The sequence below is a fragment of the Opisthocomus hoazin genome, chromosome 2 (genome assembly GCF_030867145.1).
Source record: "Opisthocomus hoazin isolate bOpiHoa1 chromosome 2, bOpiHoa1.hap1, whole genome shotgun sequence".
Classification (NCBI taxonomy): Eukaryota; Metazoa; Chordata; class Aves; order Opisthocomiformes; family Opisthocomidae; genus Opisthocomus; species Opisthocomus hoazin.
The window spans coordinates 26639702-26664745 of record NC_134415.1 but is presented as its reverse complement, the minus strand read 5'-3'; the positions used below and the strand labels follow the sequence as shown (position 1 = coordinate 26664745).

Here is a 25044-nt window from a genome sequence, read left to right as displayed (position 1 = left end):
TAGTTAATAACAGAACGGATTTAAAAGCATTTTCAAATACCATTTCAGCTACAAGCAAAAATAATTTTCTACAATAGTATGGTAGTTAACATGAACATTATTACATAGTCAAGAATGCAAAATTTTTCAATAGCTTGATACAGATCACACAGTTTCAAACACTGCTACTCAGATTTGCAGCCTGGTTTACTTGGAGGTAGGGGCATCCACTTTTCGAAACCACCCCCGTCCCCCACTGCTGGGCATAAATCAAGGTTTCAGACAAGGACAGTTTGATGAATGTAGTGGAAAGAAAACCTTTCCATTTCCTAAAATTTGGAAGCAATAATGAATACCCAAATGCAGATTTTGCTTTGTCAATAAAACAAAACAAACAAAAAACCCTCCCACAATACCCTCAACCCAGCTAATCAACTCCGCCAGAGACAGCAGAGATCAGAGACAATCACTGAACGGTAAGGCTGGGCTGGCAGCAGGTAACTCCACTGCCCCAGTATTCTACTACCACCATCAGCCTCTATTCTTCCCTCATGAATTCTTAGGCGAGATATCAATGATCTAACACACACGAACTGCAGACAGCCATTCTCAGAGGAATGAAATTCTACTATACTTAAATAAGAAGAACTAGTGGAATGACAAATTAAATTAATGGCTCTTGCTTTATGGTTCCTCTCCTGTCATCCCCCTGGGTGGTGGAAGTTGCTGCCGCTCTCTCCACCCCAGCCCACAAGAGATACTGCATCAGGAAACTGGAATCCTGTTTCCAGTTAACTTCTACGAGTAGAACACGCGTGAGATTTAGTAAGTTTGGTACAATAGCTCACTGAATCTTCAGAATACTCTTTCAGAGGAGTATTTACTAAGACAGTACCTTTTAAACACGAAAAAGTCTTCTCAGAAAGGAGAAGAAACACCTACATTTTACAAGTGCGTGAAATGCTTCTACTGCTATCTAAACAGGGCCAAAAATTCTGAACCTAAGGCCATTATTTTTTTTTCACTAGAAAGTAAAAAGAAAAATTCACACACACACAAAAAAACAATGCTACATTTAAGTCTCCTACAATATTATCCTATTCCTAGATTTGCCAGACTACTCTCCTGTAGTTAGATGCTTGACTACAAAGAACTGTAATAAAATAAATAGAGTAAAAATCAGTTAAACAAAATCTTGGTGTGTTGAACATTTATTCATTTAAGAAGTTAGCTTCCTTCAACAGTTATTCATACAGAGGAGGGCTGTATTGTAGGCATTGTTCTGCTGTACAAGTCTTCGGCATAAAAATATTTTTATACAGGTGGTCATTCACGTGGTTCCGTTTCTAGTTATTAGCTTGCTCCTCTGTAAAACTGGACCGATACCTGTGGAAGGTTTGCTCTTTTCTTCCCTTCATTATTTGGAAAAAAGAAAAAAGAAAAAAGTACACTGATAGAATTTTTCAAATGTAGGAGTTAGCACAATTCCGCTTTATTTCTTCAGTGCAGAGTGGACTGAGATTCTGTCTGAATTCCGATAAGCGAGGGTGGCTGCTGGCCGCTAACTGTGGTTAACACCGGCCTTGGGTTTAGACGAGGAGGCATGGAATTAGCTGGGCGGATGAGTGGCGGGGGAGGCTGATTTAGAGTCGGCCTTGGCTGAATAAATCGCGCCTGCTGTTGAAGCGGCGGAGGCTGACGATGGAGAGCAGGAGCAGCAGGAAGCGCTGGACGAAGTAACGGGGGCGGCTGATTTAAAGTTGCCATGGGAGCGGTAGGTGCTGGAGCAGATGCCTGTGCTGGAGGTGAAGGGCCTAAACACTGAGTGGCCGGAGTGCTTTGTGCCTGCACAAAGGATAAAGACAAGACCGCGTGAACAGCCACCCCAGCCAGAACATGATCCAGTTGGGCTGCCACTGTCCACTACACAGGAAACAGCATTTAAAAAACAAAACCGAAAAACTGAGAAGTTACTGAAAAGAAATCATCAACCAAAACATTATAGACAGCAGAACTAAAAATATTTACGAAGCAAGAGTCTTCTTTCTAGAACAAGAACTGTATTTTAACAATAAAACAGTAACGTGCTCGTCACTATGAAAGGTGCAGTCCTGCTCCCAGCTGGTTAACGACATTGGCTGAAGTTCTATGCAAGCTCATCATCATTCTTTAGAATGCGGTTTGCCACTCCACACCAGTTAACCTTACATTATATCACTAAATAAAATGCTGTTCCTCAACCCATGCTTACTTATTTCTGGTACACAAAACACACCTCATCTTCTTCATCAGTGCTCTTTCCTGATGGCACATTAGAAGTATTTTTTGTGTCCTCCCCTAAAGCAGAAGCATCACCATTAGAAGCCAGGGTTCCTTGTTCCGCTTCCCATTCCTGCAATACCTCCTCTAAGTTAAACCGACGCCTGTAGTTTACAAAGAAGTTCTTCACTTGGCCAACAGTCTTGTTGCCAATTACATCTGCAATAGCTTGAAAATCTTTACCATATTTTCGGACACCTGGAAGGCAAAGTAAATAACATAGCTGTGAAGAATCAGTCAGACACAGCTACGTGTGATGTATTTATAGAGAGAACCTATGGGACCTGCAAACCAAGGACTCGCTAATTACGAGGACTTCTCAATTAGGAGAAGGCCTCAGTTTCCATTATAACAAAGTAATTTTTAATTGCACAGCTATCAACATACAAATCAAGAACTTTATTAAAAGGTCATTACCCACTTTTCTTAAAGATCCTGGCTTACTCACCGAGCCTCCCAACCTAAAACTACAGAGATCTGGCCTCTGACAAATAAAGCAAATCCTTCAGTGTGCCTGCAGTAAGGGCAGAAGCCCAAGACAAGTTCAAGATGGGAGAGTGAGGGGGACCGAGCATGTGTGTAGAGCCGTAAACAGGGTATAACACTAGAAATGTCAAGTGACAAATGCTGACAGCTTCTATAGGTTCCCTCCACGCCAGCTGTACACAGATGTGTCTTTGGCCACAACCTGTGCAGCAGGAGTGGTAGAGGGCAGCAGCTCCTGGCACAGGGCAGAACAGGGGGCACAGCTCCATCAGTCACGACACACTGCTCACTCCTCCACTTGTGACATGCTCTACCGAGGCTACAAAGGGGAACTGGCAAGCATTCACCTGACAAGGTCTTTTTAAAGCTTTCATTCACTATTCGAGATGGGTAGAAGAATCTGGGGTTTTGGAACAATCACCTTGGGTAAATCTAAGCTCTTGGTATCTGTTTGTAAGACAGCTCAGCACAAGCCTCCAAGGATCAAATCCTCCAGCAAGAAGCAGCATGACAGAAGATCTTTGCATCGTTCTTTTCATTCATTTTCATGTTGACATCAGTAGGTCACTTTCATTTACAAACACTTCACAAGAAAACGCTGCTGGTCCTTGCCAAAAATTCCAGCATGTACTTTCTAAAGTTCTAAAACTACATTTGCATACAACAAAAAAAATCACTTTAGTACAACATTCCATAGTTTTTAACCTAAAATTGGAATTATGATCTAAAGTTATTAACTTTCTCTCAGTTGTATTTAGGGTATGTGTCTAGTTCCTCCTCTCTCCTGCTTAAGAAGAAAATCCTCAAACTCTTCAGCATCGTAGAACATAGCTTTTAGCTGCACAAAGTATATTTTTAATCACAGGAGCCCAAAAGTTTGGAGACCAAAAGAAGTAAAACAGAGTTTTATTCCAGACTCAGTAAACAGAAGACTCCTTTTTTGCTCTCAGCTATGCATGAGTGAATTACAATTTCACTTCTTCTGTGAAGCTCCTGATAACTAAAGTAATTCGGAACGTATTACAGTGTTTAGAGGACAGGCACTCTCATTACAGGAAGAGAAATTTATGCCTGATTTCATGCTTCACTTCAGAAAGTAAAGCAAAGGATTCAGAAAGTGAGAGTCATTCCAATTCTGAAAGCTATGTTCCTTTTCAACTTAATGGTGAAGAGTATGACCTTCAGCTTGTTCTGCTCTTTTCTACTTTCTTCGTTAATAGGCACTTCTGATGTGGTAATGTACACTCACTGCAAACTAAGAGAAAAGTTCAGCTCTAGGACAATAACAATTTCTGCAGCTGAAGCTGATGTTTCAACTATCAAGAGCCCAGCTACACTATTTAAGATCTTTTCTGGGGCACACAGAACAATCCAACCATCCTGACTGCAAGAACCTTGGAAAGGAAACAAAGGGACCTAGCAGAGCCGCATGGGAGGGCATGTATCTAGGCAAAGCAAAGACAGGGATGTGGCTCTGCACTTTATCACTTGTGCAAGGTATCAGCTGCACTCCTTAAAAGCTGCGTGTGCCCACAGAGCACTCCCTCCAGTGTTTTATTACTCCTTGATTGCCCTGTCATTACCACCCTTACTAATTTATAATTATCATTAGATGTCCACTGCAACATATCTAACATCCTGTACAATTAATCAAGTGAACAAAGTACACAGTAGCACAAACCACATTTTTGTTTGAAACTTCACTCAGACTTTTAGTGATTTCAGCCTTTTCTGTTACTACGCTGTCTATACTTCTTCCTTCACCTTAATCTGCAAAAATGAGCCTGTTGGCTAACTTCAACTGAAGTTATCAAAAAGAAAATTTCTTAAAGCTTATTACCAAGCAAACAGCTTGAAAACAGTGTATCTTGCCTTCACTGAGAGCCCAACTATAAGAAATACCTAAAGAAAACAAAATTTCCTTAGTTTAGCTACACACAACACTACTCCTTTTGGATTCTTTTCAGCGTGTTATTTACTACTGCTCTAGCATCACCACAATGGCTTCCACACAATGGTGTAGTAGAACCCTTTTAATCTGCATCAGAAACAAAAAGTTCAATATATGTTTATGACAGCTTTATGCATAAGGTGCTGGCATATCTGTAAGAGTTGATGCCAACTCATCATCTCTTTCAAATTGGCGCGCATTACTTACACATCCTTTACAAATTCTGTGCTACACACCACCCAAATTATTTCTAAACTGTTTAATCTGTTACTCAATAAGAATAACTTTATTAGGTTGCTGAAACTGAAGCTCAAAAGACGACTGCATAGCCTCACTTCACATGTACGAATGTCTTTCTCCTGGCTCATCTGAAAGTAGCCCTGATCATGGGAATCCTTCAAGCTCTGCAAAACTTCGCCCAGTTGCAAAGGTGCACTTGAACATGTTCGTGCTCACTGTTACAATGTTTCCCCTTAAATGTCTAACCCGGAGACACTCAAAAATCCAATGATTTTGAAAATCCTGATGCTGCCTACGTTGCTTAATGCCGTGCAGTACAGCAGACACCGAGGCACACAAAACACAAGCCTGGGTCCAAAGCGATGCAACACAGCACTGCAACAAGGCAGAAATAGTTAACGACAACCTCCAGGTTACGAGTGCTGCAGTTTCATTGCGATTACAGCACTAATGGCAACCACCTTATGTAGGGTTAGATCCTGGTTGTCTCAACTGTTTTCCACTGCAATGCTATGAAAGTCACGCATTGCCTTCCAATGCAAATTTTTTTGTTTCAAACAAGTCTTAAAACATTTTTGCAATTGCAGTTTTCGTATGGCTGAGATCTTAGTTTGAAAGGATTATTGTTCTCATACATTTCTATACATAAAAGTTTGTAACTTAAGAACACCTCAAGGGATGAACTTGGCCTGTTACATTCAGTAACTATTCAGACAAAGTTGAACAGTAACCTGATTAAGTTATACTGCAAAAGATTGGCTTAGAGATCGTAAGCCTTAGTCCACAACACCACAGCAGGCACTCACACTGCTTTTAACATTACACACTTAGCTCTAATTTAAGGTGGGTTTTCTCATTACCTACTCTTCAGTTACGGCCTATCTCTTGAGATTAGCCTATAGATGACAAGAGGTTTTTTTCATGTTTAGGAAAAACAGTAGCAAAATGATGTCTGAATTCAAGTGAACAAACCACAGAAGTGCCACCTACCTGCTTAATGCTTATGATTTCTGTAAAATTATTAAAAGCACATGCCAAATTGTATCAATACATTTGATTAAATAACTGTATTTTAAATGTACAAACCAAATGTCCCCGTGCTCAAGTCAACTTCCAAGTTCAAGCCTAACACGCATTATGGCAGCTTTTAGTACAGCAACCATGGCTACTTTCTTTTAAAAGCAGAGTCAGGGCAAAAGACAGCATGGCTCCTTCACGCATAAGTCTACCAGCTCAAGCAATTACTTTGAAGCAAGAGATCAGGGTCCTTAGCCTGAGGGATGGGACGATAATACCTACAGCACTCTCATTCCAGGAGGGAGACTCTACTCCTGGGTAGCAGGTAAGGGAGGGATAATAAGAATACTTTGTCCCTGGCATTAAGGTGCTCTCCCATCTCCATTTTATACAGCAGCAAAAGAAGGTGAATAAAAAGCAAACAATACAAGAAACACATAAAAATTCAATGAAAACATGTTCCTTCCAGAAGGCCTGATTTCTCACCCCACCCTTAAGTACTGATGCTGACTACCTTTATAAAACAGGAAACCTTCCCTGGAGAAGAGAACAGAAGACTAGAACTCCTCTCCAGTAAGTCAGCATCAACCCTCATTCTCTTTTGCCCATTCTCCAGTTATATTATTTACCTTTTTGGTCATATAGTGCCATAGCTTAACAAAAGCTCAATGCATTCTTATCACTTCCCAAACTCATGCTTGGTGAGACCTCTGATAACTAAACCATGAAAATGTAAGACGGTCTGAATCCTTTCATGCTAAGGCAGGCACAATGAACCTGGATTCTTCCCACTTCCCCAGCAAGTATTCTACTTACTACACTATCCTATCAAAGATGGGCATCTCCCTCAGTTGCATTTGGAAACAAAACTTTAAAAAAGTGAGCTTGTTAGCAATACTGAGAGAACAAACTTGGGACAGAAAATGGTTTGGAGATGCAAATCCCTGTCTGAGGCATTTAAGTTGAGAAGCATGACTTCAGATACACCACGCTCTTCAGCATTTCCATTCGCACTTCACAGTAAACCTAACTTTAGGTCCAATCATCTGGCTAACAACTACCAGGTATAGCACACCTGACAACTTTACACTGATATCCTGATCCAACTTAAGGTTTAAAATGAAAGACTTATTTCTCTGTATTCTTCATCTCCTTTTATACTAAAATTCAAGCAGATGCGTATAACTGAGCTGATTATATTATCTTAAAAGAGATGATCCATAGAAGTGAGTCATTACATAGTGACTTCAAGACAGCATTAGGCTCTCCAGATATTTCGCTTGCATGTTCCTTGATTAGGCAGTGCATGTTAAAGCAAGACAAGAGTCAGTTTTCCTTCGTATGAATGAAGTAACTGCAAATTAGCTGTATCAATAGCCTGCTAGAAAATGTTGGGTTTTCTCCAATAAGACTGTTAATGAAGTATCCAGATCCAGCTTCAGACTCTTTAAAAGGCCTCCCCTGGGCAGATACCTGCTCTTTTACTCCCTCACGAACAGAGAAAAGTAACTGTAAAGCAGTTTTACTTCTACGTTTTCCTACTTTAAGAATATGGAGAGATGTCTTAACGAGCATTTGCTTCAAATTTTATTACTTCAACTATTACGTCAGTCTTCCACTTTAGAGAAATTATTGTAAGGTTATTTAGAAGATGATTGAAGAGACTTTTTGGTACTACTACAGTTGTTAAACTCAGCTTAGCTTTTCTATTCAAGATTTAACATGGCTAACAAAGACTAGTGTCACATTGCTTGAATGAATGTGCTAAATATTCTCACTAGTTCTGCCATTTTCCCAGTGACTTTCTCATAAGACCAGATAAAGTTTAGCTTTTCATGAGAGGGAAACACAAACATAAGCCTGAGTACCTCTTCAAATCCTTTGCATCAGATTTCAAGTCGCTACTACTATTAACATACCTTGTACTGCAAGAAGCTGCTCTTCTGTGGTCCAACGGGCATTGATTTTCTGATTAGACTATTAAAATTAGAGAAATGGCACAAAGATCATTAAAATGTTTCAACAGCTGCTTCTGAGCATCAGAATGTGTTTTACCTGCACTACATTTAGAAACATAGGTAAAAATCTCTTGCTTATAAAGCCATAAATTTATAGTTTATGATTGCTTTCACGAAGAGGAAGTAGCATTTAAGGATTTGAGCTCAGAACTATACCAACAGTTTTCCCTTGTTTTATTGCAGTTCTTAATATTAGCTATATCATACCTTATGCACAAGCTAATGATCTTTATGCAGACAGAATCTGAATTTATAGTTACATTTATCTAAACTATTAGGACTTGGTGCCTGGAGTGTTCTGCATTCGTGTTATGTTTCATATCCAAGCCTTTAAAACAAGCAAAAAGAGAACTTCAGTAGTAATAAATCATTCTCTTTGGATGCCCAAATGTATATAATGTTTTCACACAGAACACAGAATTTACTGCTAGCAATCTACAGTAACTACTTTTAATCAGAAAAAACCCAGGGCTCAATTTCAGCTCCCTACTGTCATGAACAGACACGACATTTCAGTTTCTTCTGCTTCTTTATTCAGCCAGTTGCCATAAAAAAGTATACCACTGATTTCTTGTAAAGAAGTCACACAGACTCACCCCTGCATGTAATTCAATGGATCCTGTTTAAGCTGCTGCTGGAATGCAAACACTATGCTGCAGCAAAATACATTTCTGTAGCTTCCCACTAACGTAAGTGCAAGGCCACAAGTTCTAACATTTATTCTGATTTACCTCAGGAGGTTTGAATTCTTCAATCCCGCCTTCCATTTTCTGTTTAAGTGCACTGTTTACTTGCTTAGCATTTTGAACCTTGGTCAAAAACAACAAAGTTAATCAGCTCCACAAAGAAAGTTGGTCACTTTACACATATATCTTCACTAGGATTGCCACAAGTGTACCTCCTAAGTTAGAAAGAGAAATATTATGGTTTAAGGCTTCACTACTTTTAACTGTTAAAAAAAAAAAAAAAAATACAGCACAGTTTACTACAGAGAGAAAAATATTTAAGCCAGTCTTTCAAAAGAACAGTTTATCTGCAGGAATATAAAAAGTAGGACACAGCAAGCAAGTTTTGATAATGATGCATGTGTTCTTGAAGAAGAATGCAGAATATTCTAGACATAAAACTTGGTTCTTAGAAATCTAAGTAATATGTACTGTATACATTAACTTCTTTCTTCTCTAAAATGCACTTTGGAAAAAAGGTAAAGATTCATGAAGTATTTCCAGCTAGTTCTTTCTGACAGACTGCTTTTTATTGACCTTAAATGATCATGATTTCCTTTAAAGGTGATTCTTGAAATTACTTAAAATATTTAAATAAAATATTTTAGTCTACAAAAAGGCTAGAGCTTCCAAATCATACACACATATCTATTACCCATTTAAACCTGACAGTGATGCACAAAAGGTAACACAGGCACAGAAATAGTTTCGCACACTATGTTGCACAGCTATTATAAGTGTTCTTTAAGTATGGACAAAAAAGCAGACAACTCAGTGGGATATTCCAAAGGCTGCATTGCTGACATCACTGGAAGAAAAAAAGAGAAACACAACCTCAAGGCTGTAACTCACCTACACTTAGGCTAAAGAGTGAAACCCACCTATGCTATTTAGCCCCAGAGTCCTGCTGTGACAGAAAGAAGCACTTTTATCCTGTAAAAGAATAGAAGGGAGCAAAAACCCCATGAAACCCTTTATTTACTCCATGATTTTGCAACATGGCAGCTGTTAGCAGTCTATAAGGAGGCAGAAATTCCAGGAGATAAGCCTTGACTTTGTAGCCCCATCGCTCCTAGAAAGCAAGCATGCACATACTGCTACACCCTTAGAAGCTGAATAGATTCTGTGTTTCAACTTTAAGTGCCAAAAGTTAAGTTCTTCATGCAAAGGATGCAGGCAATTGTCCTCTTAAAGTTGAAGACTACAAAGCTTTTCTAAATTTAATGAGAAGTAGAAGACTCATCAATTCAAACAGAGAAATAACTCGGTCCATGATTTCACCCCCCTATAATTCCACAGTATGTGGGGAAGGACATCCAGAAAAACAGCTACTATTTTAAGCATAACAGATGTAACTTCCACTGCTTCATTGGTCTTATTCTCACTTGTCACACAAATACTTTTAACAAACTTTAAAAAAAAAAAAAAAAAAGTGTCACTTTGGTTTTCTCCTGTCCTCAGATCTGTAACATTGTTTTCATGCCATACCCCCGCCCCCCTTTTTTTTAAAGGAAGTCATCTTGTTTCATGTTATCTACAAGAGCAGATGAACATAAACAAAACCGAAGAATAGCTAGTCAGCTAGTGTCCAGCATTTCTGGTGACAACTGTGGAACAAAGTCAGGAAGACTCACATTAAAGACGTTTCAGAATCTTCATAGATAATCTTCAAAATCATTACAATCAGAACAAACCAAGATGAAAACAAAACAAGACCAATAACCCATGGTACCTGTCGCTTTAATGAGATTAGTTCCATATCCAGCTGTCTAAGAATTGTGTTGGCTGCATTGGGACTACAGGAAACAGCTATCACATCTTCCTGGGTCAGGTACATGCCTTTTGGTGGACGGCATTTGGAACGCTGAGAGTGGTGGCGATGCTGCAAGCTCTGATACTCTCTTCTACCCAGACCTATTTTGCTGGTCTGAACAGGCTGCTCATTACTGCCCTTTAATTTACAAGAAATAAATCATTAAAGAATAACAGTATCTCATATACAACTTTATTAAAGTATCACATAGCATTGTAATGTCAAATTTATGACCAAGAAAACTTAAGCTAACATCCTCCTCTGCATGTAGTATCCAAATTAAGTCTTGCAGATGAGCTGATGGAGCATATCAGTCATTTGCTGGATAAGGCTGTGTTAGTCTTAAAAAAGCCAGTTTTCAAAACTTTTTTTTTTTTTTAATATGGCTAAAAACACAATTAAAAGGTACAGAAATCACAGTCTAAATAGTGTAAAAGAGGGCAAAAAACTGAAAACCTGTTGTGTACGCAGAAGGTAAAGAATATGTATGCTACATGCTTAAACCAAATAATCAATGAATTTACACATTTATTTCTGGCCAGATACAAAGAGTTCAGGTGAAGACTGGGGGAGAAGAATGAGAGAAAGTCAACCAGGATGGGCAAGAATGCAAGATGACACTTTCCCCTGCTGCAAGCACTCTAACTTGGAATGCAATAGTGCTGTTTGCGGTGGGAGGGGATTTGAGGTTTGGAAGAGAGAGGGTGGATTTACTTTTGCAGTCATTACAAAAATCCATGTCATTTCACAAACTTAAACCTTTGTTGCTTGCTTTTTTTAAAGTGGAAAGCGATAGCACAGAGGAGAAGAAATCTTTGTAGCTGCTGTTTCAATATGTTAGGACACCTAAAAATTTCAGCTTTGTCTTCAGTAGGCACTGCTGCACAACAGCTAGTCTGCATGTATGTGACTCCCGCAGAGCAACCGGGTAGGTTCCCTACAGACCAGGAGTAGAGCAGCAAAAATTACTTTCCCTGCAAGGATCTTCCAATTCAAAGCAACGCTTAGTACCGGAACAGAGGTGGGATGCAGGCTTTTTGCTACTTCAAGCAGCTCCCTACTGCTCCTCCCTGCTGGCATCCATGCATGCTAAGAGGAGGTCGTCATCTGATCACAGTGAAGAGAAAACAAACTGCAGCAGCCATTATTATTATGTTCCGTAGCATTAGCACAGACCAGCAAACAGTGTTTTGCTCCACTATGCTTGACCTTCTGCCACATCCTCTTCCCAGCTAATGTAACATCTTAATCCAGCCCACAGACTTCATAGAGGCCATCTCAAAAGCATTTAAGATATTTGCTTTTCCTTGGAAAGTTGATATAGAGCCTTGCATCTTTGACATCTAAAAATCCCAAGGTGGAGTTTACTTCTGGCCCATTTATACCATTTGTTTTTTGGTTCTGCATTGCTCTTTCAGTATGAAATTGCAGATCCCATCTGTTCAATCTGGATTTAAAGTGAAAATACTCTCTCAAGCTTTTGTCTTGCCAAGCTAGTGTTTGGCCTGTTTTAGTCTTCTCTGGTAACAGAAAGTTTCCATTGCTCTGCACATTCAAGTAGCCTACTTGGTTTAGATTTTACTTAGGAGGTGAAAGTACGCAAATCCTAACAGAAATATTAGGTCACAAAATTATCTTATATAGATCCGAATAGCTCATCAGAAACTACAAACCTATTTGTCCTGTTCCTAGAAGTCTATGAACGCACACTTTCACTCTGTACTGTGTGCAGTGATTCAAACAATAACTAAGGAAAGTAAATTGAACAAAATAGCCCTTATTTAGAAGTGGCTTATGCAGCAACTCAATGAGCAGATAGCGAGAACATTGTTACAACAGCAGAAGGAAAAGTAAAAAAGTTCATTATTAGACCTTGTGCCATTTCAAATTCTAAAAAACATAACCTGGCATATTAACAAAAAAAAAAAAGAAATCTCAAACTCTTTTACAAAAAGGGCCAATAGCAATTGTCCTTTTTTCCCCTCCCTTGAGGCAGTATAGGTAAAGCAACACATTGAAGGTCACTGCAAAGCTGATAATGGAATCTAAACCTGTCAATCTTTTGCTCATCATCACTTCTGGTAGAACTGCAAAGCTTTATTAATAATCCTAGATACCACTTTATGGGATTGCTGAGGTTTTGCACTAACTCTCCTCTCACAGATTCTCAAGAAGCATGAACTGTCCTATTTTAGGAAAATCACAAATGCACTAAGTTGATCAAGGAAACAATCAAATGCTTACACACTTAACTGTGTTCTTCTAGTCTTGTTCATAAAAAATGTTTACCAAAAGAACCCCCTAAAAACGCTAAACCTGAACATACCCCAAACACAGCACTTCTCTGCAAAGCTAACAGTAAGTGCTCATTAGAGGAGACAAAAATGTTTTTCTCTACATTTATTAGTAGCAAGCTCCTCAATAAAGCCATAAATTAGTTGAAATTCATAACCTCAGTATGGCTTTGAAAGAACAAAAAAAAAAGTTATTCTTGGAAAAATGTCATTAAATTTTAAAATGCAAAGAACACATTTAGATTCCAGTAATTCACAACCAGTAAAACTGTAAACATATTAACACAGAGGCAGAGGGAATGTTGTTTTAGCAGGTAGTGTAGCATACATCTCTTAACACTTGAAGACGTCTCATGAAATAGTGAAGATGAGATGCATTTACATCCACAGAATGGCAAAAACACACACTAAAATTTTGTTTCAACCGGAAGTTGTCAAGATCTTGATCACCTAGTAATCCCGTGATTTCAGCACGCGACAAGCTAAACCTCTTCACTACAAGTCATATTCTTCACAGTAACACATTCACAGAAAACAAACAAACTGACATTCACCGTTAAGCTATCTGTTACCTCCTTTTTGGCTTCTTTTTTGGGATCATAATCACTATCATTTCCATCCATTGGATGAGCTTCTTCTACGTCATCATCACTGAGGACAGATGATAAGAAGCTGGTCATTTTATATATTTTTTAACCCCAAATATAAATATCTACCAGGGTAAGACAGAATTATCTACTCTAAAATATCTACTCTAAGTATATGGCACCTCTAAGTTATTTGTAGTTTTCAAAAGAAAGCTGTTACAAACATTATTTCATTTATTAAATTATAATAATTACTATGATAAACAAGAAATCCTAAACTGTAGTTTCAAAATGACTTTGTGTAGTACTGGTATTGCTGCCAAAAAATCTGGTGTCACCTTTCTCCAGTTCTACTACTTGTGCCAGCATAAACACTTACATGGTCAACTATACCAAGGATAGAAATAACCTTTCAGTTGCCATGTTAGTTTTAAAAGATCAATTTTCAAACCACTGCATCAGGCGTATGAATAAAGCCTTGTTGATGTCTGTGGGGAGCAAAAGGGGACAATGTAACATGGGAAAACACAGGGCTGCTTTTTCACCAAAGTGCTCAAGATCTAGGCATTGGGGGGGCGAAAATGAAATCTGCTGAACTAAATCGAAGAGAAAAAGTTGAGAAGATAACAGTAGGTTTAGCCAAATCCAATCCGGTCATTCATACAATGTAACTTCTCACACCCACAAAAACACTCTCCTCCCCACACAATAATACAGGGTTGGATTTCTCAAATAAAGCATTATTTCTAAATCACATTCCCAGACTTCAGGTTTTTTTTAACCCTTTGTTTTTACAGTTACCCATTAAAGCACTCAAGCGTGTTATTACAACTCACACCAACCAGAGTGATACAGTTCTTAAAGCACAGGTACCAAACGCCCTACCAAAAGCAGAGACATAGCCATAGATGCTCAAACTTAAAAACACTGCTCATGCTGATACATAATGGCTGGAAATTACTCCAACATCTCGACCTAGAAACACTTCAGTCTCTGGTTACCTATTTAAGAATATAAAACTTACCTGTCACCTTGATTATTTCTATTAGCTAGTTTTCGAGCCTGTCGATCCATCAAACTTGTCCTAGAGCGAGTTTTTTTCCAAGAATAGTAATATTTTACAAGGCTTGCAATAGTCTTGTCTGGAAGCTAGAAGAATTCATTAACATGTTAATACTTTTTAAAATTAAAATTCCACCCAAGATTATAATTCTGCTCTATTTACAGCCACCTTTACCGAAATGTTTTAAATGCATGGATGAGATGGAAAGGAGGGATGTACTTCATATACATTTTTAAAAAAGGGAGAAGGTGGGGAGAGGCTTTTTTTACTAGAGTGAAAAAGCTATAAGTCCAAGAGACATGCTGAAATTAACTTAAATCTTAGATTCAAGGCTGATCCTGAAGCTTTTACACAGAAATCAACATGAAATTTTAGCCCAACAGCAGCCTTTTTCTTAGTGCATCTGAACTGTTTAATGCTTTTGATTAAAATATTACTTTACCATTTGCTGGATCCTGTGAAAGCTCTTTCCATGGAAACTAAATGCTTGTTCAAATAGGACTTTATCTTCAACCGTCCATTCATCAGGGAAAGGAGTGAAGTTAGGGAGATCCGCAAGGGACTTCTCAATATTGTGTTTATGCCAGAACAACATGCCGAGAGCCTTTGAAAAGAAATAGTCCCTTTTTGGTTTTAGTCAACTTTCTAAAATGTTGAGACAAGTTAAATTAAAAAAAATGCAATATATTTATTTAAAACAAAATTTGACTACAGAACCCCTTCTCACAATGTATTTATAATTTCATTGGCTATGTACTATAAGTTAAAAGATTCTTATTGGAGATGATATGAAGAGTGGGCACATCTGTACTTTATTAAAGTTATGAAAGTTAGACAATCTAAGGTTGGCATGGCAGCAGTAATTCTGAAGTAGCATGAACTAGGCTGACAGGCTCAAACTTGACTGGCTTTCTTCCTTCACAAGCATGTATCACCTACACACTTCCTTATAGCTCTTTTTCAGGCCTTTATTACTAGCCCACTTGAAAAAGAAAATAAAAATACTTTTCAGCAGCCAGAGGATCATCCAAAATGTAAGTCTTAAAGTTCAAAGTGAGAGTGGTCTTTCTACAACTCTCCAATCCATAAATAGCAGCACGGCCACTTCCATGTCACATGCACCTAATAAGGAATGGAAATTTAAATACACTTTCTTACATAATTTCATTTCTGAATATTCTTTAAGAATTTTATGCTGATTAGACTTTCTGCCAGAGAATCAATGACAGATTTGATGCCAAATCTGGCACGGGAGTGGGCAAATGTAATCCACTCAGTTTCAACCGTACAGTGCAGACACGATCACCAGCTGTTCATCAGCTCTCCAAACCCCTGATTTCACATCATCTAATTACCCAGACATAGCAAACTTACTTACTTATTAAAATGGCAAGCAACGAGCACCTCTTGCAAAGATAATTTCTATTCCACTGTGAACAGTCTACAAGTATTTTGTACCAGAAGATGCTTTGAAAATTAAGTCTTTTTTCCAGATCTATTTTGAGATCCCTTGGTTGGTTCCCTCTCTCCCCTAACAAAAGCCAAGCCATAAACAAGTATCGCCAAACTGCAGGTACTCTGGACACCGCAACACTGTCAGCCTCTCTTTCCAGTAGCAGTTGACTAGCAAGTCTTTGCTATCATGAGCTTCCATCCTCCAAAACACACACAACTTGTTTCCACTTGTGTGCCAAATATTTTCTTGCAATAGGTAATCTCACTTTTACATAAATTGGTTAATTTATGAAGAAAATTGCAACAGAACTAAGTGCAAACCAGCAAAGTTTTATACTGTACTTTTTACAGGATGGTGACTAAAGGCTATTAAAAAAAAAAAGCAAACTTGTTTATTACTCTGGAACCTAGAATTTAATTCTGTTTTCCTGTCTCTGCAAAAACACTCACTTAAAGGTGGTTTGCCTTTTTTTTTTTTAATAGGCAAGAAACCTTTCCAGTGCTGTCCCTATCGCAATTAATGGTTCAAATCTGTACTATATTTGAATTCTAGTATTTAACATTAAATTTATAAGCTACTTTCCTAGGAAATTCTTTAGCTAGATATACACACACAATTGCATGACATGCCCAGTGTATCAAGAAACATACCAAACCTTTCAAAAGTGCACATTAAAAGCTGAGCATGTCATGAAAACAAAGAGCTCAATCTTTTGCAGAGAATCCAGACCACAACTGTATGCAGATCCATTTAACTGCAGTGTTTGCTGCCGTGCCTGAAGAGAAACAGCGTTAATTAATGGTAATCAAGGGGGGAAAAAAAAATAGAGTTGTGTCATACTTTTATATTAAAAAATCCTTTAAACGAGCACTCTCATTTCATAGCACTTACCTGTTCCACATTGTATCCATGTTTTTCCTTTGCTATTGCTACATATTCATCCACTGTAACAAAGCAATGTCAGAATTATTCTTCAGTACTTTTAGTTCTGCTATAAGGTGATACAGAAATGGCCATATAACACAGGGAAACAGTCTTCCCATACTTTAATACAATGCATAGGTCCAGGTCCCCCAAAACATTAAATATATTCATTCATGTTAATAACTAATAAGCCCACTGTCTTTAATCCAACATTTAAGTTTATAAACTTTTTATACAAGCTAATTCTCAGTGAAAAAAATTCTTTCTTTCACATTTTTCACTACAACAAAGCCACAGAGACTTATCATTTATTTAAATTGGAGACTAGCTGGTTTTGCAAAAGCTGTGCCTTCTTGGAACCCACTCCTAAGGACACAGACACACTTGGGGGGGGGGTGTCCAGACATCCAAGTTAGTTTTAAACCTAACTACTACTGTTTGTATTCCCAAACATGTTAAGAATTAATGTAAAGAGTTCCTAGATCCATGATTATGCATATCCTCGATATTAATATAGTGTTCACTGACCAATATTAATTTTAACCATGGCATGAAGTCACTTTTCAATATAGAATATGAAAATACAATAATCAGGTGAAATTCGCCAATAACACATTTTTTAAAATCATATTTGGCCATATTAGAGCCAGCTTTGAGCTGAACACTTTCCATCATTTTGCAATTAAGTCCTGCTAGTTTTGATCTTCAATGGGTACTTTTTTAAAATTATTTTTTGAGAAACAGACTCTTCCCATTCACCTTCTACAGTTCACAATTGAGTGGCAACTAAACGTAGTTGAAAGGAAGCATGACTGAGAAAGGAAACAATTATATCCTCATTATTCAAATGGACCAGAGACGTCCTTGCCATAAACTGTTGCAGTAAAGAGTTAATTGTACTTTAAAGGAATGAAGAAAGTGTTTAATAATCATAGTTGTATTTTATTTCTAACTGTTCTGCAGTGGTAGAAGGTATGTTCCCTCAAATGTAGAGGGACATAAATCTCTAACTACGGGTAATAGGTAGAAACTGTCCTGAGGACCAGGTTCTCAAGACCACATCCTCAAAGTTTACACAGTTTTACATATGGGAAATTCTAGCATAGGAGGCAAGTTCAAACTACATTAAACAGATAACTGATCACATTTAGTCAGATGACTCCTGTATTTCACGTCGTTTTCGAAGGGAGAAAATGCTCAGGTTTTCCTGATAAGAGAGCTCCCCTTGAACTGGGCCTCAACATATCTCTTCTGAATTCATCCACTGCAACGCCTTTTCCCACCAGTTTTGAGCAGCAAGTTCCTCATGTTTAGATGTCTTATTCTTTCATTAACAACTAAACATTTCACAGACTGTGATGATGATACAAGTGGTGTGATTTGAAACAAAGACTTAACTATAAAATAAGAGAAGGTGAACCTTCCTTTACCCAGTGTTTTCTAAATAAAAAAGAGAAGCCTTGTGTTTAATTTACTAATTTACAATTTCACTGTGTGTACAATAAAGAGCAAACAGGCACATCAGAAACCATTATTTAGTTATACTTAAGAATCCAAGTTCCTAAGCAGGGAAGGACTTACACTTGGCATCTGGAATATTATGATATGGAGACCATACAAGCATCCCTCCATTATCTTTATCAGTATATTTTGTAGCACCTGTAAGAAAACAAGCCAGTCTCAGTATTTATAAATATGATCTAGCGAACAACTAGTCATGGGACAGTAAGTAAAAGTCAACCGTATTAAAAAGTCCAGTCCAGCTACTCGGGGTGGGGGGGGGGAACCAACAAAACATTAATTCCGTATTATTTCCTTAAGACACCAAATGGCTGAATTTGAACACTACTCTTAAGAGGTTCAATTATACCTGGATATTAGACAGGATCCTGGTTACCACAACTGGAGCATTAAAGTGCATTGCTGAAGTTGGCATGGATGCAAATTTAGAGGTATTTGTGTTGGAGCAGTCCCCCAGAAGTTATGATTGTCTATTAGTACTCTAACATTTATCACTATTATAGGAGTATCAGGATCTACTGTGTTAAGTGAGGCTTCCTTCAAACAAACAAGCAAAAAGCGATAGGGGGTAGAATACAGTCACCATCCCCGATCCTTTCAATAAGGCATTATACCAGTAACTTGCCAGAAACAATTCTGTTCATCAATCTCTCTTATGTTGATTTTCATAGCCATGTAATTTTGATATCGATAGCCAAACAATTTGTGTAGCTGTAGAAAGGAGTTGGGTGTACAAGTAATCTTTTCTTGTTTGGTTGGTTTTTGGGGGGGAGGTGGGTTTTTCTGTTTGTTTCTGCTTCAGCTGCACCTCAGTGTGGCAAGGCAAACAGTCCAAGTTACCTAATCTATCAGGAGGACAGAGCGATTTTGCAATACTGCTGCAACTTTGTACAAAGCACTAAATCACAGAGTATTTGATTTTTAAAAACACATTGTAAATGAAAAGGAGATTCCCCAATACTGGAAAAGCATTAACTAATAGTTACTTTTCATTAATATTTTACAAAGGTATGCTATTACATAAAGCCTCTCACAATCTATTTTTCTTACAACAGTTTATCTAGCTAAGACATTGCTCAACGATTGGAGCATTTACACTTGTGTCAGTATGAATTCCTTGAGGGATTGCGCTCGGAGGAACTCTCCTTGCATCCTTTTTGTAACAGGACAGATTTTTTTCATTCAGTGAAACAAATAACTTTTCACTACACTTTAAGCTTCTATACTTTATATTCAGGTTCTATATCTCATTGAAGGATACAAAGCAAACCAATTCAATGCTTTGGAAAAGAGAGTAACTTAGTGTTTTCTAATGATGTACTATGTTTTGTTGCTCTTCTCTCTTTAGTTTGGCAGTTTTGTATTTGCTATCATCTTTGCAATCTTTAGATCCATTATGACTGTGAACTTGAAAACCAGTTAATTAGAAAAACTAAAAGAGTTCATGTGTCTTCCAAAATGAGATGTGTAAGACAGATAACCTAAATGCACCATAAACCCTGTCACAAGTTAAAAATGTACATACATTCATAAAGGACCAGTTTCAAGGCATACGCAGCACTAAACTCTGAAAGGGTTTTGGTATATGAGAACAAATTCCTTAATACAGCATTCTACTTTAGAACAAAAAAGCATGCCATTTCTAGTCATTAGGAATGCAGTATTTCATGAAGAGCAATGCAAAGACGTTACAGGCACCCTTCTCTTGTCCACTTCATTTTTATCACAAGTAGATGACCTCTACCCTGTATTCCACTAACTAAGAGATGAGGAGAAAACAGGACTACTAGAAAATGCATCAGAATTTCAGGTTGTGAGCAAGAAATGTCTAAACTTGAGTATATGTTTTTCCTTCAAAAAAAAATACCAGATAGACACCTGCAAACAAATAGGTAACATGGATATTACCAGGTATTGAATATTCAAGTACTAAAGCAAAAAAACTTAGTTTCAGAGTCCTATCACTTGCGCCTGGAGGAGATCACCTATGTGGTGACACTCGCCCTACGGAGGTGCCACCCTCACGTGGCTAACAAGCAGCTCCCACCAGAACACCCCTTTTGGAAGAAGTGCTGTTTCTCCATCAGGAATCAGACAACTGTTTCCTTTCAGGTGGTATCTTCACACTACCAAAAGGAAAGCAAGGATGACAAAGGAAGGATGGGATGCATACAGGTAGGTCTGTGCTCGAAGGCAGGCATCCTGTCCTCAGCACAGGATGTCCACAGCTACAGCATCAGGGATCCCTCCATCTCCATATTCAGTACCATGATCTACCTTTATCAGAACTGCTTCTTGTCCTTTGTGTCCCAAGTATTCAAGTGAGCAGCACTCCCTCCCCCCACAAAGGCTGTGTTGTATCTCCAGGGCAACATGATCTTCATCTGCAAGATCCATTGACAGTGGCTGGAAATACCAGGCAACATGTTAACCAAAGCATGTTAAAGAGCAGAGTTGCAAGCCAGTAAGGTAGAGAAAGACCACGAGCTACATGTCAAATACAAGTCTCCCTCTGCTGAAACCCCACATTCAAGCCACTTAGGAAAAGGTTTCTGTACTTCAGCTGCTGTGCTCCTCCGCCAATACCACTTGGACAACAGGGCTAGCTGAAGATGACCCACAGGCACTCTCCACTGCTTCCAGAACAGAGAAACTGTAGCAGCAAAGTAACGCTTTCTAAACTTCAGCTTAGCATTATAAGTTAGGTACACGCTGATGATGCTGTTCTGTAGACAACTCCAAGTACTGAGAATACAACGAAAATCTGGCAGCATACAAGATTTACAGGAATTGTGGGGCAGAATGGCAATTTAGAAGCATATTGTTTTCCAGCATACAAAGTACCATCATCTGCTTAAGATCAAGCTTTGAGAGTAGGAACAGAATCACAGAAACTAACAGGAGTAAGAAGTCATTTTCTAAAAATCAAGGACTGAAAATCTTTAAAATAAATAAATAAATAAATTAAAAATCAGGGAACGTGAGGACAGATGACATGGAAAAAACTGAAAGTTTTACATACTTCACCACACCATTTAATAGTTTCAATTTAAGAAAGTCTGCTTTCGCACAGGAAGACTAGAAAGAGAAAACTTGTAAGGACATACACAGAAATGGATTCCATAAGTGACCTCAAACAGTATAAAACATTCTTCTCAACAGGCCCCTGCCCTGAGAGAAGAGTAAATGGGAAACAAGTATTTCAGCATTAAGTAAGCAAAATTCATACTAAAGCCTTCGGGAAGTCCAAATCTGGGTAGCATAAAACTTCTCTAGCAGTTATCTCCTATGTGGATGACACAACAGTATGGTGCATCTCCACGGATGGCATTCTCCACTTTCCATGAGAACGCAAACAGCCCACAACCTAAGGATACAATCTCAGTAACATCCTGCTGCATCTATAGGTGCAACAGACTGTACAAGCACAAACAATTTCACATCACGAATATAAAGTACTACAGGAAAACCATCAGGACAAAACAAAAATCTGGAGTACAGGAGATGGTTTATTAACTCAGCAAATTAGGTAAGGAGATTTAGGATTTTTACTTTATGAAAACTGATTTTTGGCAGTGAGAAAATTCTCCTAAGCTTCTCCTAATTGTTGCTTCTAACCACAATCCACTTCTTCCAGGAGACACTGACATAGAGCTGATACTCTTCTTCCTGAAAGAATTTATTTTATACATGAACTCAGGTTAAAAAAAAAAGTTTACTACCATCACAACTTCAATCACGAATATTTTGTTCCTCAATGTATTGTCATAGAGCACAGCTTACAAATATTTTTTAAACACAGGCTAAGTGAGGGCAAAGGATTGGTATCTATTCAACTCATTTTTGTATTCTCTGTGCTGTGTGTCCCACAGGCTGACTTTTATCTTAGACTTCTATCTAGTTTCATCATCCATCACTGATTCCCTTCTCCCACCTACCTGTTTTAAGGGGGTTAGAAAAAAACAGCACTCAAAGTACTGTAAATAAACACACATTCTAATGTATCTGGAAAGACCTCAAAAAAAGGCATTAAAACAATTCCAAGAAGAAACAGCATTAAAGTTAGTAAATTAGAGATAGTGCCTGTGTCCATATTTGCAAACCTAGAAGTATGACGGAGTGTCCGTTACATCATCTGCTACAAAAAAAAAAAAAAACAGGAGCACAGCTTTTTGTCCAGCATTACTTCCATCTCTAAAAAATGATGCCTTGAGATTCATCAGAAAAAAACCACCAAACGGATGAAAGCACTTTTACACTTTTAAAAATTATTTTATAAGAGACTTAAGTGTTCCGTAAAAGTTACTATCTTCTTGCCCTCATAATCAAAATGCACACACTGAGAAGAACAATACTATACATCATGCCTCGTACACAGAACCTACTGAAGAAAGACTTCCATCATTAAGGAAACTGATCAAGTAAAGGAGTATATATTAATCCCAGTTACTGAGGAAAGGAGCATCAGTTGAATCCTACCCCCCAGGAACACTTAGGAGCTCCCAAAAGTCTGGTTACGAGAGAGCCTAAAATTAGTTCCGTAGTTACAAACGCAATGATACTATTGCATATGTAGTTTACAAAATTGAAACCACAGAACCTCAGCTGTCCTACAAGGGGTGAAGAGTTCTTTTGATTAAAAGAAAAACAAACACTATGTATTTTTCTAATTTAAGTGGCCTGTAGGAAAAACAAGCCCAGGCTGCACGTTAAAAACGATCATTTTTATTTATGTTTATTTTTATGTCGGCAACGTAAAAATAAAAGGGTGCAAACGGTTAGCCTCACTAACAAAGAGACCTAGACCAGGCGCTCCTTTCTCAGGGAAAGGCATTCCCTTCTGCCAAGGCCACGCATCCATTAATCCCACCCTCCCCCTTTCTTTCCCCGGCCCTTTCTCCGGCCTGCGGGGACCCGCGCCCGTCCCGGGGGGCTCGCTCCAGCTCTAGCAGGGCACTACGTGAGCAGCTCCGGCCCGGTCCTCTTCCGGTAGGGAACCGTCTGACACCCATGGAGCCTGTCTGGAGAACGGGAAAGCAGATAGGCTTCATCTGACCGCGACGGCAAAACCGACCGGCGCTCCTACGGCCTCGCTGCTCGGCGTAGTAACGCCAGACAGCGTGCTGGCCATTAACTCGCTAAAACCGAGCGCCAGGCTATGCGAGCGCAGCCAGGGTTCTTCCCCGGGGCTGGGGGGGGGGGGAAGCAGCCCACCCCGCACCGGCGGGGCTACCGCAGCAGACAAAACCCGGGGCAGGGGTTCCCTCAACACCACCACCTCCCCCCCCGAAGCGCATCCTCCCCCAGCCCGGCCGGCTCCGCTTCCGGCCCGGCCGCATCCATCACCCCTCGGCAAACATTTTTAAATCACCTTCTTTATATATTATATGGTTTATGGCGGGGTGGGGGGGGGGGGGAGTATCCAACCTTTTTCCGCTCCGCCGCCTCCCGCCGGACACACATAACAGGGCTGGTAACGAAGTGAAAATTTCCCACCGCGATGTCCGCCCCCCCCATCGCCCCCGGGGCGCACCGGGAGCAGCCGCGGCCCCCGCCAGCCTCCCGCCGCCGCCACCCCCCACCGCCAACACAAAAGGCTCGAAAGCAAAAATCAATAGAGCCCCGCCGGCGGGAGAGCGCCGAGCCCACCCCGGCACCAAACCCGTCCCCTCCCGCCCCGGGAACGGCGGCGGCGAGATGTCAGGTCACAGCCGAACGGGGATTTACCGGGCTCGAAGTCAGGAATGCGCGCCTGGTATTCCGCTCCGACCCTCATTCCTACATCTGCAACGCAAAGGGGGAGGGGGGGGAGGGAGGGAGAAATTAACGCCTTGGGTGTCCCCGGGCCGGCGCCGTCCCAGGCTACCGCCGTGCGGCGGGCGGGCGGGCGGGCTGGCGGACGCGCCGCCCGGGAGCCCCCGCCGCGGCCGTGCGGAATAAGCCACCTCCCCCCCCCGCTACCCCGCCCGCTGCCGCGGATGAAGCCCCCGACGACCGGCGGGGAGGGGGCCGGCGAGGGACGGGGGGAGTTTATTATTTCAGCGGAACAATGGGGACGGCGGCGGCGGCGGCTCCCGGGAGACACTCCCCGTCGTTAAGCACCGCGGGGCCGCCCGGCAGCCGCGGGGCCGCGCCGCGCGCTCCCGCGCACCCTCCCCCCTCCCCCCCCCCCCCGGCCCTCCGCAGTACAGGCGCGCGGCGGAGTAACGGCAGCGGCGGCGGCAGCGCCGGCACCGGGAAGGAGGAGGCGGCTCGGTCTCGGCGCCCCTCCCGCCACCCCTCACCTCCCCCCCTCCCCCGCTGGCGGGGCGGCCTGGGGCCGGCCCCAGGCTCGCACCGTGCTCGTCGCCACTGTCGCCGCCGCCGCTCTCCGGCTCCGAGTAGTGCCCGTTGGAGGGGCTGCTGCTCTTGGCGCCGTTGGGGGCTGCCCGGCTCTTGCCCCCCAAGAGCTCCGCTCCCTTCTCCATCATGCCCGGCATGTCAGGGCTTGGAAGGGAAGGGGGGGAAGGGAGCGGGGGAGAGCGGCGGCAGCACGGGCTGCCGACGGGGGGAAGTTAATACGGAGCCGCCATGTTGCCCCCTCCCCGCCCCCCCTCGGACCGCCGCGGCGCCGGCACCTCCTCCCCCCCTCACACCGCCCCCCGCCTCCCC

At 40.6% G+C, this 25044-nt stretch overlaps 1 protein-coding gene across 7 annotated transcripts; it reads right to left on the bottom strand.

Annotated features, from left to right (window-relative positions):
• Positions 1-1174: 1174 nt before the first annotated feature.
• On the bottom strand, positions 1175-24993 carry RCOR3 (REST corepressor 3). Of its 7 annotated transcripts, none has more exons than XM_075412936.1 (12): positions 24731-24993; positions 24121-24177; positions 18454-18531; positions 16840-16892; positions 14935-15096; positions 14454-14578; positions 13397-13493; positions 10468-10686; positions 8742-8819; positions 7912-7969; positions 2255-2496; positions 1175-1824 (listed from the first exon to the last, which is right to left on the bottom strand). In XM_075412936.1, the coding sequence occupies exons 1-12, from the start codon at positions 24870-24872 to the stop codon at positions 1480-1482; spliced, it is 1656 nt and encodes a 551-aa protein (XP_075269051.1). In that variant the 5' UTR covers positions 24873-24993; the 3' UTR covers positions 1175-1479. The 7 variants fall into 7 exon arrangements, with proteins under 7 accessions (XP_075269051.1, XP_075269052.1, XP_075269053.1 ...); XM_075412937.1 differs by having other exon boundaries at positions 13415-13493; XM_075412938.1 differs by lacking the exon at positions 24121-24177.
• Positions 24994-25044: the final 51 nt, after the last annotated feature.

Excerpts from the sequence above, each read along its gene's own strand:
- RCOR3 (XM_075412936.1), bottom strand. The coding sequence starts at position 24,872 with ATGCCGGGCATGATGGAGAAGGGAGCGGAGCTCTTGGGGGGCAAGAGC. Across the intron at positions 15,097-16,839 it reads ATGGATACAATGTGGAACAG|GCTCTCGGCATGTTGTTCTG; the intron begins GTAAGTGCTATG and ends TTCTTTTCAAAG. Across the intron at positions 7,970-8,741 it reads AAGAATTCAAACCTCCTGAG|TCTAATCAGAAAATCAATGC; the intron begins GTAAATCAGAAT and ends TAATTTTAATAG.